At 42.7% G+C, this 16,602-nt stretch overlaps 1 protein-coding gene across 4 annotated transcripts; it reads right to left on the bottom strand.

Annotated features, from left to right (window-relative positions):
- Positions 1 to 315: 315 nt before the first annotated feature.
- Positions 316 to 15,078, bottom strand: kank3 (KN motif and ankyrin repeat domains 3). Of its 4 annotated transcripts, XR_013124924.1 has the most exons (12): positions 14,887 to 15,078; positions 7,570 to 7,649; positions 5,626 to 7,236; positions 5,399 to 5,513; positions 5,003 to 5,221; positions 4,325 to 4,415; positions 3,980 to 4,199; positions 3,745 to 3,887; positions 3,370 to 3,570; positions 3,086 to 3,184; positions 2,764 to 2,976; positions 316 to 2,445 (listed from the first exon to the last, which is right to left on the bottom strand). XR_013124924.1 is itself a non-coding variant. In XM_076988972.1 (11 exons), exons 2-11 carry the CDS (start codon positions 7,604 to 7,606, stop codon positions 2,929 to 2,931), a joined length of 2,784 nt encoding a protein of 927 aa, XP_076845087.1. In that variant the 5' UTR covers positions 7,607 to 7,649; positions 14,887 to 15,078; the 3' UTR covers positions 316 to 2,928. The 4 variants fall into 4 exon arrangements, 3 of the variants coding, with proteins under 3 accessions (XP_076845087.1, XP_076845085.1, XP_076845086.1); XM_076988972.1 differs by having other exon boundaries at positions 316 to 2,976; XM_076988970.1 differs by lacking the exon at positions 2,764 to 2,976 and having other exon boundaries at positions 14,887 to 15,077.
- Positions 15,079 to 16,602: the final 1,524 nt, after the last annotated feature.

The raw sequence follows: 16,602 nt of genomic DNA, 5'->3' as shown, positions 1-16,602 counted from the left end.
TTTGTGTTAAATGAAAAACAAAATGAACATTGAAGAACGTGCTTTTGTGATGTCGGACCTGTACCCTCTACTTAAGCTCAGTAACCCTTCTGAAGCCAAAGGCAGCTCTGATCTTGCGGTAACTCGGCCCGCGGATCCCAATAACGCAGCAGATCCTTCAGAAGCAGTGTTCACAGACACGTATGCAGATCAAACACCCGCTACAGCTGCTGTCACAGGAGTAAACCCACACAACGCAGGAGAGGAGGAGATCCAGACGGGGGAGGGCTGCGTTTGCTGGCAGAACTCTACGAGAGGAGCTGAACCCACATGAACCGCCTTTGTCAGAAAAACTTTATTTGAATGTTTTAAGGCAGCCCCAGTCACATCAATGCAAAATAGCAGTACATATTACAGATGGAACAATACCATAATAACATATAACAGATGGAACTCATTTCATTAATATGAAACTTCAATGAGTAAAATAGGACTATGCAATATGAGCAAAGTAAGCAAAGGATTGTTTCAAATATCTTTGTGATACCTTGTAGAGAGCATCTGATAAACATATGGGATGTTCCAACAGCACAGTGGTAAGTTACAGCAGAGGAGACAGCGAGAAATAAAATACTGCATCAGTTCTTGACTCATCCCACAAGTTCCATGTTTTAACTGGGCGAATCTCTTTGAACCAATGTATTAATCAAGGTTTTCTCTAGTACAACGTTAAATAGAGCAAGCTGGAATTTACAGGGGGTGGCTTCCTGTTAGGTTTGGCCAGGGTTAGGTAAGAGATGCTGTTAGCTTAGCACATTTACTTTTTAATAGCTTTGTGTTCAACAGCATTTGAAAGATATAGATAAGATACAGATGCCATGATGAGGATGATTCTGCCAAAATAGAATTATAAGGAATTTTAAAATTCAGATTAGTGATGTAAAACCTTTTCTGAAGCATTACGCTGTTTTTTTCTGCCAGAATTACGATGCATGCCGGTTTTGATTGTAGTGAGTTCTGTAAGTCCATAATGCATTCCAGGAAAGTTGATTGTGTTTGTACGTTCTCCCACGATCCAGCAGGGAAGGCTATGTGCAAGGCCTCCCCTAGGTGGCACAAGTGAACCATGTGAGATGGTCAGGGAATTGTTTCTATTCAAAGTGGCTCTCCCAGTAGTTATTCCAGCAGAAAAATGACATTGGGGATTGATTGTACTGAGGCCGGCAGGCAAGAACTGGTTTTGCATTTTCTATTTTAACAAATTTGATTATATCTGGATCTGGTCCTGAAACCCTGGCTATGTGTGGGCGTCCTGCAATGTGCACATGTAAGGGAGGACAAGTGGGATTTATTATTCTCACTCAAACCAGCCAGGGAACGCAGACACAGAACCATATCTCCCTACCAGATACCCAGACTGGGAACCAGCTCATAAAACAAAACAAAAAACAACTCAAAGAAAACAAAAATAAACCTGGTTTAAACCAGCGACCAAAGCCAGCATGCGACAGCCCAGGCATACTGAAGACATAAATGATTGCACTAGTCATACTTCTGTCCCACTACAGACCTGAGTAATGGATCTCAGAAACAACCATTCCATCCTTATTCTCTCTTCTATGTGCATGGACAAGTTTTTAAATGTACTATCAGTGTTTCCCAGCCACACTCAAACCGTCCTTTGGTTAGGTCAAAGGTCAAGGAAAGGCAAACTAAATTATGAATTGCCCAAACAAAATATGCTGAATTGTCACTTAACGGAGTCAAGTTTTTAAAAGTTTTTAAAGCTACGGTCACCATTCTGGAGTGCAGATACGCAAGTGCACCAACAATTTTTCTATAATTAAATTATATATACATGATATCTATAGATCCCATACAAGAAACAACTGATCGGCGTCAACATCCGAATGCAAAATGGCCATTCTGAAACCCGTCCAGTCTGAATCATTTACAGACATCAATAGCCTCACTTTTGATGTGTATTAATTCAGACGTCTAAGAAGCATGAACAACATTGAGTCTATGTCTGATCAGTCCAAGAAGACAAAGACCATGTTTTAGGTCAAAACCCGATCATGTCTTTAGGAAGGGAAAGGCAAGATTTGAAATAAACCAAAATTAGAATCTGCCGTTGTCTCTTCTCTTTCCACATGAATCAGTTTAAAGCCATTTACATTGAGACATCATGTACAGGCATACACACCAAAATGAATGAAAATGTAGTTCCACATAATAATAAAAATTGCACCATAATGTATGAAATGTCATTACTGCATATAAACGCAATGGCTGGCATACTGTACTACTAGTTGTAAACGTGTTATATAAACTATGTTAGTTTTCCAGTAAGAGTGGTTAGACCTGCTAATAATAACTATTTGTTTAAACTATGAACACCATTACTCAGGGGGCCATGTCATTCCTAGGACTGGACGGACTCCGAGGTATTCCTTTTGGTGACACCTAAAAGAAATATGGATTTGAATGTGTTTCAAGACCTGTGAAACCATACAGGAGTTCAACAGAAAATAATTTATCAAGACCTGGAATCCTTCAAATGGAAGAATACATGCTCTTTTTAAACACTGACTGAACAAAATCCAAAACGCAGTGTTTCATATAGATTTAAATATTAACTCTACATTCTCACTAAGAAGTACTTAGGTAATACATTTGGCATATGTGTAGGTTCTGGTGTGGTTGTACCATGCTGAGCAGTAGAGAGAATTAACTAATTAGCAGCATGGACGTTTACAAAGATCATGATTGGTTTTTACTTACATTGGTTTTATATCAAGCCCAAATAAAGCAACGCCCCTTCCTTTTCATTACTTTGCAGAGACAACTTAAAAGTGAATGGCCAGGCAGACTGGCTAATAACCTATTTCCTTCATCTGCTGATTCAAGCCTCGTTGATCCATCTAAATTACGTTGAGATCAACAATATCATAGCAAATTTATCTTCGCGAGGAGTTTGTTGAGGTTGAGCACCACCTACCACGTAAGGGAAAACATTCTCTTTCAGATACATGCAACTACATTTGCTAAGGACAGTAAAATGTAGCTTTACTGTCCATTTGCTATTTAATGGTGGACGACTTACATCTGCCTGTGGTTTGGAGTAGTTCATGCGGGCGTAAAGAAGCACTGCGATGTCATTGTGGGACGCCTCCAGGGCGATGGAGAGAGCGTTGCTGCCGTCCTAGAGGAACAGAAGAAGAAGTTTAGCGTTCATCCGATAATCTACTCGCTTGGTCTGACATGTCAGTGTCTCAGTGAATCTGTTCAACGTTTCAGAAGCCTAAACCAACGTTTGTTACGTGATAACACTTTTGGCTATTTAACGTTATTGGCCGCCATGTCCCACGGTGCAGCCGGGGCGCTTACGTTGTCCACGATGGAGATGTCGCAGGTGGGCTGCTCCAGCAGCAGGGAGACGATCTCGGCGCGGCCGTGTTCGCTGGCGCACATGAGGGCCGTGGAGCCCTCGTCGTCCTGGAGGTTGATGCTGGCACCGCACCCCAGCAGCGCACGCACCATCTCCTGCCTCCCGTGACTCACGGCCAGCATGAGGGCCGTCTGGCCGGCCTGGGCGGAGCCGAACGATAGGAGGCGTGGTTAAAAGGGAACGCCCAACTGCGGAACGCGAACATCGCTAGAGAAGTCGTTGCGACGGAAACGAAACGGCACTAGGCGGCCAGGCATGGTTTGCACGCTGCACTGATTATGCGTTAAGTCTGTAGGTGTTCAGCACAGACTCACCTGGCTTGCCCTGGCATTGACGTTGCCCTGACCAAAGAGCCTTTTAACCACCACCATGTCTTCCTCTTCTTTCACTGCCGACAATGCCGCCAACATCACGGCGGTATAGCCTGCCTTGTTCTGCTGATCCACATTACACACACCTGAACACAGAAACACACACACTGACACCTGCACACAACAGTGTTCTTCCACTAAGCAAAATTACACCAATGTCAATAAGTGTAAGTGCTACCGGTGTCTAGGAGGAGGCCCACTACAGCAAAATTGGAGTGCGAGACGCTGTAATGCAGAGCCGTATTGCCGTTGCCGTCGGTCATGTTGACCACGTGGGCCAGAAGGGTGGGGGAGATCTCGGAGAAAGCCATCAGGTAATTGGAGACTCGAGAGGGTTGGGCCATCTTCGCGCTGGACACACGGAACCACTCCAGCTGCACAGTGTGGGTGCTGGAAAGCTGTGGTAGTGACGTTCACATAAGCAGACCGTTGAAAGGCTTCTCAGCGTCAGCACCGGATCACTAAACTGGCACTATGGAGTAATAATAAAATGTGAGCGGAAGGTGCAGAGTGGGCCTCTTACCAGTTCTTTACTCTTTGTTACTTTGGCGGTGTCGTTCAGGTGGTTCTTCAGAATGAGACAAGCTTCACGCATTTTTGAACTCAGCTCAAACCTATAAGAAAATGTTTGGTATGTTTAAAAACACAGGGTCAGATCTGGAATGCACTAATCGCATGCATGAAGTGATTGAAACCAAGTGGTTTATTTATTTTACTATATACAAAAAATAAGAACAGAGCGCTGCTCTTGAAGTACAATGTTTTTGAACGACTCAGTATTTTTGAACTGAAGGCAAAGCAGCACAGGCTAAATGTAACTGGTCAAAGTGAGGATAAAATGCATCTGGCTTGTTGAAGAATGAATTGCTCATAAATCATGTACGTCAATTCAATTTTCAAGAGTAAAAAAATATCTGTTAATTAATGTACAATGACAATTATTTGTCATTCGTACATTGGACTGCTTTGATGATTTACTGAAGAGCGGCAAACATAAGACTTTTTTTGAGCACCTTGATGAAAGAAGGTCTGAATTCTAAAGAACAGAATTAAACAACTACAGATATTAATCTCCCGCAAATTGGAATAAAAGATTATTTCCTCAGGAAATGTGCACAGTTAGAGTCATATTATCTGTACTTTGAATTAAAGATTTACATTTACACTAATCTAAACGGCTACACTGTCCTTGACAACTTACTTTTCTTTAACTACTTCTACTTGCTCTTTAACATCTTGCACTGCTGGCGTGTTGTCGTCACTGTCACTGTCGTCCACGTTTCCTTCTTCATCGGACGTATCGTCCAGAGCTCCTGCCTGTTCCTCACTGCTATCTGAGCAGTCGTCAGCAGCGCTTCCATCCGAGGAGCTTCTTTCCTCCTCCTCATCCTCCTCTTCCTCGCTAGAGGTTGACTCATACCTGAAAAAAAGACAATAATTTAAAAATAAAACCCACTCAGCGTTGTGATTTCAATGAACATCAGACCAATCTGAGAGAAGATTCAAAAGACGGAAGGATGGAGTGTTGATCATGATCTGGTTATCATGATCTGGGGGAATTATTTGTATAAGTATATTTTGTAAAAGTGCTACCCACCCTCCATTAAGAATCCCTACGAATTTTAAGCTCTTCTTTCCACTGCTGCATGCCACACTTGAGCCACTCACATCCCTTCTCTTCATGATAGATTTCAGGGTCCCTGTAGCTTCTACTGTAAACACAGGATTCAAGTCAATGTTCCCTGAAGAGGCAATTCGTAGACCACCTCACAAACAGGCTGTTTTCTAATCACGAGTTATGTAACAAGCACGATTAACACTCACCCTCTGCAGATATGGCCTGTTCTTGATTGTCGTGTGTGTCGGTGCTGTGAAAATTCTCCCATTGGCTACCCTTGTTGGCCCGTGTCACCTGAGTGTTTCCCTTCGAGTCTTCCAGACAGTCTGTTTGAATGCTTTGGTCAGTTTTTGTGATTGCAAAGTCCGCATCTGAAACCTCGACTCCTACAGAGGTTTTCAAACAAAACTCAGTCTCCACCAGAGCATCAGCTGTCTCTGGTTTGGCAAATGTCTCTTTTTCTAACATGATCTTTGACTTCCTCTCCACCTCCTGAGCCTTAAACTCTTCTATGTCCTGACTGGCCTGAGTTAACTGTGTCTTAAGGATCTGGATCGAATCTTGCTGAAATTTGATGGTCTGTTGTAGATTGTCGATTTTTTGTTCAGTTTCACTTGACAGTCCAAGTAAAGATTCCATTACCCAGGACGATGCATCGTGTGTCAGAACTTCAGCCTGAACTTTTTCATCACGCATTACCATCACCTCAGTCCCCATACCTGCATGACGGACATCAACAGTGGCTTCTATAGCTGCATCTTTAGTATCCTGCCGACAGTAAACCACCACCGTTTCAAGGGGTATCTCATTACCTACTGCTATAGATCTTTTCTCCACCATCATACTAGGAGGTTCTTTTGGAGTTTCGCTGGACTTTATCTCTTCACCAGGATGGAGAAACAGGCCTGAGGGTTCAACTGCACCTCCCACTACCTCAGCAGAGCTCTGTGCGTTGACCACAGCACAGAGTTCAGCCGTTTTACTTTCAAGGGCCAGCAGCAGTCTCTCTTTTTCATTCCTCAGCATGGCCACTTCCCTCTCTAGGGCGGGTACACCCTTCACTTTCTCCTCCATCTCCCTGAGCTGCCTAAGAGCTGCAGCCATCTGCTCTCGAACTGTCTGAAGCTGCCCTGGGGGAAACGAAGGTGTTCCAGAAACGGAGGCTGGGGTGCTTCTCCCAGAGTTCTCAGGACTAATTCTGCTCCAGCTACCCACAGAAGGATTCTGCACAGAAGGTGAAATCTGTAGCAGGTGAACATCTGGAGAAAACTGTGAGGATGCTGACGAACTGCACCCTCCATCTTTGACGTTCACCTTCTGAAGGTCAAAGGGAGGAGAGCCTAAACCGTTCGGCAACAGGCTCTGGTCCTGCTGCAGTCTACGGCTTGTTTCCAGTAGCGTTCTCTCCACCCTGGGATTACGTGGTGGTGGTGGAGGTGGCACCTTTGCGCCAGACGGCAACGTGGGACTGAACACCGCGGTTGGTGAGAGCGGTTGGGACTTGCTGGATGACATGACGTGGCTTCGAGAAAGAGGTGCGGGAACAGACCGACCGTCTTCGCTAGTTGAGGACGCCAGAGACTCGGTGGATGTCCAGCCGCTAGCACGGCCCCCTACGCTCCTGTGACAGCTTCTGTCACCACGCGCAGACCTCCGCGGGCTCATGTTAGCCCTGCGCATGCTCTGCCCACTCTCAATTTCTTCCACATACTTGAGGAAATCAAGGTCCAGCTGGAACCCATATGGTGTCTGTACAGAATAGGATCCACTGTGATCCATTTCTTCTTGAGAGGTGCAATGAAAAGGTGCACCAAGATCTGCAGGGGAAAGAAAAATCACATTTATGAAAGAATACAGTGTAGAATCTGATTGCTGCTCTTTTACTGGTTTTTAATTTGTCACTGCAAAATCATCTGTGTCCAAGTTCAAATGGTTTGCAGACAAGATGCACAAATGTTTGACCACTAGCATGCGAGAATGCATTGTTCCTTTGCACTTGGACAACTTGGATGGAATCTAATATCCAGGAATAATATTGCTTAGAGCTAGTAGTTCTTGTAGAACACCAAGAACAGTTCCAGGACTGATCAGTATTTGGGTTACAGTTGTTGTTTTGTGAACTTCTGCTGAATTTACAGGCAAACACTAACTTGGCGGTTTGGTGTTTATGTGCACAGACTGGGTCATCTTTTGGAACTTTCTGGTGCCCCTCCAGAAGTCAGTTCAGGACCTGTGAGGAAAACAAATTGAACAAACTGAATTTAATTTTACACGGTAGTGTCCAATATGATATATGTGTGCAGCGATTTAAGAATCTTGTTGTAAGAAAATGGTTGAGGTGGAACTTTAGACAAGCCAGGATAGGAGCATACAGGTGCAAAGATACCCAATGAACCTCGATACCAAGGGAAGCAGGGCAGAAGAAGCACCTGCTCTCTGGTTTGAGGACATCACTGGCCAAACACCACAAATTAGAGAGGATCTTGGTTGCTAAATCTAGTCTGTTATAAAAAAGAACACCTCTGCAATGATGGAAACCCATTGTGAAGTGTGTTTCGTCAGGAAGAGGCTTTATGGTGTCACAAACCAGACAGCTGTTCAAAAACTTAAGCATGAGAGCAAACGTAGGTGTTGTAGATCACCACACGAACTCAAGGAACTCAAGCTGTACATGCAATACCTACTATGGACACACGGAACATGCAATACCTACTATGGACACACGGAACATGCAATACCTACTATGGACACACGGAACATGCAATACCTACTATGGACACACGGAACATGCAATACCTACTATGGACACACGGAACATGCAATACCTACTATGGACACACGGAACATGCAATACCTACTATGGACACACGGAACATGCAATACCTACTATGGACACACGGAACATGCAATACCTACTATGGACACACGGAACATGCAATACCTACTATGGACACACGGAACATGCAATACCTACTATGCAAACTGTAAAAATACTGAGATGCAAGTGAACTTCTTGGTTCTCTCTTAAATCTGTGCATGCGTGCACGGATGCAGCACGTAAATATTCGTACAGAACCTGTAGCCCATTTTACAGCCCTGCCCAGTGTATTCCTGCTCATTTCAGCCAGACAACACAACATCTACAAAACAGATCATCAGAATAACAAACTGCACATCACGAACAAAAATACTACAGAGACACGTAGTCCAGGCAAAAACATTCACTGTATTCACTACAAAGGAAGGAAGGTGTCAAACTGAAGACCCCAAGACTGATGTCGGGCCCTCCCGGGTCTTACTGCAAAAAAAGCAAGAAAAAAGAAGAACTAAAAGGATTTTCACCACCAAGCCCAATGTTCTCTAAACTATAGCTCCTCAGTGGCATTTTAGTTACTTTTTTAGAATACTGCACCAATTACAGTTTACAGACTTTGCTGTGTGACCTTTATCAAGAGTTTGAATTTTTTTTCCACACATACACATGTTGGTTCATGTTCAGTCAGTGCCATTTTTATGTATTTTGGAGGCACAGTCTACCACTTAACAGCACTGGAAAGGTCCAGTCATGGAAACACACTTAATACATACATACAATACATACACATGTAGAAACACACACACACCCACACACACACAGACAGGAAGGGGGGGTGCAAAGGCATGTTATGCAGATCTGTTTTTGCAGGCCCCTGGGCACATTCCACCACACACTTCCCTCTCACATCCTGCTAACGTGACCAGGCTTGGACCTGTAATTTGTCCTGTCAGTGTAGATGGTTATGCATTAAAAACATAACAAAAGCTTGGGCGGATTGTGGTGCCCATCTGTGGAAGAGTAGAGATTACTGTGGCGAGTGGAAATTCACTATTTGACAAAGCGAATGGGATCCAGCCACTTGAGCAGTGTAACGTGGGGCATGAGCTCACGTGATATTCTGAGCGCTAGATGTGAACGTTTTAGATATGACCCAGAGAGGCCGGCTAGATGTGGGCCTGCTTTAAATCAGTCCGTCACGCTTCACCACGTTACCCTGTGTCGGCTCGTTTCCTGGACTAGCAGCTTGCTGGACTCCCCCGTCTCCCCTCCTTTGAGCAGACCGGTCGCAGTGTTTACGCAGCCCTGGCGATAAGCCCCTAATTACAGGGATGAGAAGGGGGGGTGGTGGGGGGGTGCACATTCCTCTCAGGCCCCTTATGCTTTTTAACAGCATACCACAAGGACGGAAGGTTCACGCAAACAGCAACAACAAACAAGAAGCTTCCAAACATCCCCTGGCAGGGTTCACGTGAATTCTGGCCCACTCACGTGCAGAGAGATACTTTGGTCAAACACACGGACGTGGCAAAAAGAGGAAAACCAGTGGGAACCAATTAGCTGGCTAGTCAAGGACTCGTTTGGGGATGAGAATTTTTCAAAAGTGTCACACTAATGTTCCACTGGAGCATTAGCTAAATATGAGTCATGTTTTGAAAGAGTGACCTCATGGTTCACCCGCCCTTTCCCCTAAAGGGAAGCAGAGGGTCTGTGCTCTCAATACGAAATGTCAGCGTGATTGCATAAATTAGGACATGCATCAAATTTAAACGCTTTGTGAACTTAAAGAACGACTTCCCAAAAGGAGAAAATACTTTAACACGCCTTCCCCATTTACGGATACGCGTTTATTCCAGCAATGTGAGCTGGCTTTTCTCTCTTATTCCTCAGACCAGCACTGCAACACATCTGCAGTTTCCTGAAGGGAAGCCAATTTGATAACACCCTTGTACCCCCAGGGATGCCCCCCCCCACCCCCAACACCATTGTCTTAAAGGGTTGCAAGTGCCAAACGACTGATCAGTGGGCCACAAGCTGCTTCCTCAGAACCAGCAGGGTAGGGGGATAAACAAGGAAATGAAGAACACAAATCACAGCTGAAGTCCAACTGTGCCATCAGTTAATGTGGCTGCATAAGAATACAGTGTTCAGTATTAGATAGTAGATTCCAAATGACATGGGACATTTAACTTTATTACATGTTCTTGCACAGGCCACTCTTAAATTAGAAACAATGAACCCTCACAGACTAAAGCTGTTGAATAGTAATATGTAATCTGCATCTAGCCTTAATAAATGTTAAAAATGAACCAAATCTATTTAAAATTGTATGATTGCTGACATTTGCTCCATTTAGAACGGGAAGTGCCTTGTGAAAAGTCAAAGTACGCTCATGATCGACTAAGTAAGCATCATTTGAGAACAAGTTCGGCCTTTCCAGAGCTTATAAAGATTATGAAGTTTTTCATGAAGTCCTCAACATTCTTTTTGCCCAACTCAAACGACTAAAAAAAAAATGCTGCTTGACTCTCACTGTAACAAAAGGACACATTGAGCACCAGATAATGAACCATTATCTGTCTTCCATGCCAAATTTTCTGGAGTCTCCTTGTTCTGCTCTACAGTTCTCTCACCCATCTACAAAAAGGGCTGGACGCCGAACAGAAGGACCGGGCAGGGGAACGCTGCAGATCTCCTTGTTGAACGTTCTCTTTGGTGAAGAGGTGTTGCTCACTGTCAAAGGACTTAAATTAGCTGACCTTTGCTATGGGGGTGTTGTGGGGGGTGGGGTGCACAGATATGATGGCTTTTAAGACTTCTGAAGCAACACGCAATTCCGTACTTGTGAACTGTGAAAACTGTTCGACAGTAAAAATATACAAGCAAGTAGTGTGCATGTGGAACAGAAGCACAGGTAAGAAACAGCACCGAGAAGCACACAAAGTGAAAACCGCACATAAAACAGGCCATTACATACCACAGGCTCCTGCAAAGTTAGCCAAAACAAAACCTCTCGGGGGAAGAAATGGGCTGCATCCCCTCCTGGCCCATCTGGGAACACAGATCCCGTCTAATGCAGACAGAGAAGTCACGGGGTTCATCGGAAACGAGGACAAACTATCACTGGCCAAAGAAAGAACACCATGTTGGGCCCCGGTGGCCAAGAGCACTTGAGGTAGGAGACAACTAAAACAAACATAACATCCCACAAACGCTATAAATCTGTGCTGTTCAAATACAGAGCATGTGAAATGAGTAAGCATTAGGTTACCCAGCTAATTCTGCTGCCCCGTGTAGCAAAAACGAGGGGAATTCCATTATTCCAGACACCCCCCCCAACCCCAGTTCCACCCCCACCCGCCACAGCACGCTCCATCCAGCTGTTCATGGTATCAGCATCTAGCTGCCTGAAAACGACTTACAGCTCAGGACACGAAGACCTGATAAAGCCCAGGAACCAGATTAAGGGAACACACAGTGCGACATTCACGTCATGCGCCTGCAGGTAAACATGGCTAAACAAAATCGTGTCTTCCTGTGAAAAATAGCCCATTCATTTTAAAAGATGTATTTTTGGATTCTTGAGGCATTGCTGATTCAATCAGACAGCATTCTTTCTGATTTCATCCTTGTTAGATGATATGGATGTTCATTCTTTGATGTTAAGTACAAAGAGATCAGTTTATCTTCTACTTTGCACACTTTTACTTTAACAAACAGTAAATCAGCCCAAAACAACTTAAGGCCTAACCTAATGCAACCTGTGTCCGCTCAAATAAACCTGAGCAGTGCCTGCAGAGGCCTGCAGTCTAACATAAAGCAACCTCATCTTTAATTATATTTAACACTGCAGTTCAGTCTGTCATTACACTCTTATGAACTTAAATTCATTACTATTATCCATGTTGTCGTTTCCTTTTTCTTGTTTGTTTGTTGTATTGACTGTTTGCAATATCTTGCTATTACACACTTGTTACTGTAGTCAGTGACATGTTAGACAGCAGACCACATAAACAAGGGTTAGGCCTGATCTGTGGATAATCCTTGGGCACCATATGTGTAGTATAGTGAATTATATCCAACTAAAACAGAAACATTCACCTAAACCTATGCACATACTAACATAACTGACGGTCCTCTTTGTTTAAAAATCCTTGTCTATGTTGAACAAGAAATGTGTCACACATTTTATACCTCCAAAACATACTTCAAAGGAAAGACCTTGCCTTAACAACCTGATTAATACAAACTCTGCTGCACAGTAAAACTGCAACAATTATGCCGTAAATCTCAGATGACATCTTAAAAAAACACACACACAAAAAAAAGATTACTTGGCTGATCAGGCTTATATAACCGTATTACCGAGTAAAGCTGCCCTGTCTATGATCTCTGCTAACAGTGTTCATGTGTTAGCAGGAACTCTGATTAAATTAAGTGGAACCATACATGTTGCCATGAGCATCCTCCACAGACTTCAAGAACCTTCTCACCCAGGCCAAACAGACCAAATCAATAATAAACACTCCTCAAAATGATGCAGCTCTGCAAAACCACAGAAGAAATTCAGAGTATGATGACACTGAAATTACTCAAATCAATGTCTGCATGTTACAGGGCTGAAAAGGCTTCTGTTAACCTGACCATATCTCCATGTGTCAGAATTGAAATAGTCATTAATTTGGCCTGAAATATCTCTAAAATTCACAAGCAATGATCACTGCATATCTACAAAGTTAATACTAAAAACTCACATAACGTTCTGTCCAGCTTAAAACAACAGTATTATTTATATTATTCTTCTGTAAATATATAACTCAGAAGCTAGGAAAATCCCCAAACTGTGAAAAAATAACCCACTTTCATCCAATATCTGGCCATTAATGTCAACAGCAGTTGGTGAAGTGGAATTGAATTTAGTCATATATTCAGTTTAGTAACTTCCATCTTTGATTGTACACCTACGTGTACACTGTACCTAAAGGCAAATGGCAACAAGCGCCAGTTCAGCTAAAATACAGACCACTGTGAAGTTTTAGGAATTTGACACTGAAAAGACACTGAAATGCCCCTCTCAGAAGTTTCCTTCCACCCTGAAACCGTCTGGCTGTGGAGACACATGCCTACAGCCCCAGACAGTCTCTCCTCACCACAAGAAAAGATGAAAACAAAGCAATTTGCAGAGCGCTGTGTGTGGAGACTTGCAAAGTGGTTCCAGTCGACGACAGGAGGCAAACAGCCTGCTGAGAGAGCAAAGATCTCGTTAACGGGACTTGAAGCAGGTAGCACGACGGGCATAATAACAAAAAAATAAAAATACAAAGAAGCAAAAGTTCTTAACTTCTGCCCTGAAAGTACAAGGCACTAAGGTACAAGGGTGAACTATGGGTTTTTAAAGAGGCACTAGGTAGGGTTAAGCATCCAGCTTTAGCCAAACTTTCCTAAGACAGCAAATGGACTCTCTACAAATGTACAAATAATATTTTTTTTAATAATAAAATAGGTATGTGACTATGCAGGACATGTGCGCTGTGTGTGTGTGTGTGTGTGTCTGTGTGTGTTGTATTTGAAAATGGCAGTGCTTTGGGAGCTGTATCCTGTGAGAAAATGAAGGAGAGGGGTACAGTGTTGGAGCCAGACCCTAGCAGAGGCAAAGCTCCATAAATAGAACCTGGAGACATGGAGCATGTGAAAGTTTACTGTTTAGAAAGCAAGTTCAGATTCCTGAGCTCGAGTCAACAACTTACCTTCATTAGTAAAGATATTTGCCCTCTTTGTTTCCAGTGGCAAACATGTCATCACATTATATGGGCTTGAACAGATTTTCTAACACTGGCACATTGCTGTTGGTAAACGTGTTTAGTAACATCGATCATGGCTCATATATTTATTTGCTGTTGCAACACAAACTTTGTTGATGTATTATTCCTTTTACGACCTTGTTTAAACGCCTATTTAAAATATGTTTCTCAAATAGGCTTACAAACATACGCTGTTTAAGGACATACAAACTTGGCTAGCAAGGAAAGTTCACTCGACATTGCATTTCCAATTCTTTGAATCATTCATTAAACAAAAAAAGAATGAAATGTTATAAGGGCGTGTCTCGTCCAACGCGTTTAGTCTCACAACATCGTTCGTCTCAGTTTCTTTTTACAATTGCAAAAAAAAAAGGATCAATTCAAGCTTCATAAACTGCTCAACACAACATATATAAACGAACGTACAGTTAGTACGTGAGTAATAAAAAGGGAGGCTACTTCTTAAAGCCAGTCATTTTGGCAGACTGCATGAAAGAGTGTGTGTTATATACCATAAATACATCGTTTTGAATTGCAGTGTGATTTATTTCGGGAGTTTTGAGGTGGCAACGTGATATTATTCTTCCCATACGAGGAGTGGACAATCATTCAGTATGTAGGCTATGATACGAGTGTTAGGCGTAGGCAAAGGACGCTTGTATCATAAAGTTGCGGTAAAGGTGAGATAGATGGTTACTTTTTTTATTTAATCTAAACTCATATAAATTTTAGTGCGTTATTCTTAACACGTAACTTCTTGGACTTCTCGCTAAAGTTAGCAACAAGCTAACTTTTCGTAAGACCATTTTCTAAATGAAAAGCTTTAAAGGAATGGAAAAAATATCCCTTACCCTTGGATGATCCTTCTTATTTCTGAATGCAGGTAAAACGCGTATTTGTGGTGTTTGTTTGAAGGACTTTTCAGATGGGAGCTGCAGTGCGAGTAACGTTGATGAACGCGAGATCATAACACAGTGGAATGGTCCCGTTCGCACGAGCTTCCCTGGCCAGCGCAGGGTAGCGCGAGGCTTTGGGGCGCTCCCCTCAATGTTGGACGCGCTATATGAAAAGGGGTCGCGAAACATACTTTACATATATTCACTTGAAGATGTGCAGTCAATAGCTTAAAACCACCCAATGACCAACATTGTAATTGCAAAGTAGGAAAATGTAAAAGTGATTGAAAGTTAAGGTTTACTGCACGATAAGTCAAGTCTAACAATACTGACCAATAGTCCAGAAATTATGATTTACATTTAAACTTCCCTGCATGAAAAACTTTGGTAACCAATTTTAATCACAGCCAGTGTTGAAAGCACTCGTTGGAATAATGAAACTAATATAAATTAGTGTTTTTTTGATGGAGGGTGTTTTTTTGATGTTGTTGTTAGGAATAAAATGCCTTCAGTCCATAATCTTTGCTCTCAGCTGGTGAAAATAATGAATCTGTTCTTAATAGCCCATAACCCATTATTTCCAGTTGTCCTAAACCACAATGTAATACATCAACAGAAATACTTAAAATGAGACATTCCAACACTCTAATTAATTTGTCAAGGGCCAGCAGCTATGAAGCAGACTCGGTATGAATAATTTGGCTCCGTGTCTTAGCATTTTGCAATCATCTATTTGTTCTAATGAATTGTTAGCTTTTTTATATTGCTGAGGTTTTCTGACAAATGTATATACATTGAGTTGCTAATTTGTATTGAGTTTGCCAATGCATCTAACTTGTTACACTTGCTTTAGCCTCAATAAAGGCACAGATTCTACAGGGTCCTGGATGTGCTGTTTTGGGGTGTTGTGCTATGCAGAAATGTCTGCCACTTCCACCTCGTCCCACAGACAACTGATATAGTTCAGATCCAGGACAGTTCAGTTCAGAGCCCTGAAACAAAGAGAAACTCGTGTTCCTGGAAGCATTGGGTAACAATGTGTGCCTCACGACAAGGTACACAATCTTTCTGGAAATCTCCATCTGAATGTGTACAAGCTTCAGACATGAGAACAGGAGGCACAGACCTATACTTTTGCCCCCACACAGGATGGCCCTATGGACTCCTATTGCTTGTGCCGAATTTTGATCCTTCCATCAAGATGTTGGATTTATCCAATGTTTTTGTTCAAACTCTCAAAATTCTTCTCAGAGTTCCCGCCCCCAATGAAGACACACTTTCTTTATCGACAGCTTGTCGACATTTGAGGCAAAGCACGATTACTAGTGTGCTCTGAGATAACATTTAGCACACCAAATCATTCCACACCAACTCCAAATGTTGTCCTGTAGATATGTGTAGATATGATTTGCATCTGTGTTTTACTTCTAATGACCTATTAATTACTTTGACTTCTAACACGAAATTTCGCAGGGCAGTGATATTTTTGGAATATGGTTTGGAATAATTCATTGAGCAGTACTTCTGTTGATTGCATACATACCGCTGTGATTGCACTGGAACACAGCTTTGTAATCACCAAGGTAACATTTCTAACCTAAAGAGTTTGGCTGTCTGGCAGGTCAAACAACCAGCTCTCTAGTTGCCAAGCTTACTCTGTGATAACATGCC

The sequence above is a fragment of the Brachyhypopomus gauderio genome, unplaced genomic scaffold (assembly GCF_052324685.1).
Source record: "Brachyhypopomus gauderio isolate BG-103 unplaced genomic scaffold, BGAUD_0.2 sc65, whole genome shotgun sequence".
NCBI classification, from domain to species: domain Eukaryota; kingdom Metazoa; phylum Chordata; class Actinopteri; order Gymnotiformes; family Hypopomidae; genus Brachyhypopomus; species Brachyhypopomus gauderio.
This window is presented reverse-complemented; position numbering and strand designations above follow the sequence as displayed.

Bases quoted from the DNA above. Each gene is read 5' to 3' on its own strand.
- kank3 (XM_076988970.1), bottom strand. From the start codon at position 7,606: ATGACCCAGTCTGTGCACATAAACACCAAACCGCCAA. The intron at 5,514-5,625 runs GTGAGTGTTAAT...CTGTGTTTACAG, and splicing joins ACAGGCCATATCTGCAGAGG to TAGAAGCTACAGGGACCCTG. The intron at 4,200-4,324 runs GTAAGAGGCCCA...TCACTACCACAG, and splicing joins TAACAAAGAGTAAAGAACTG to CTTTCCAGCACCCACACTGT.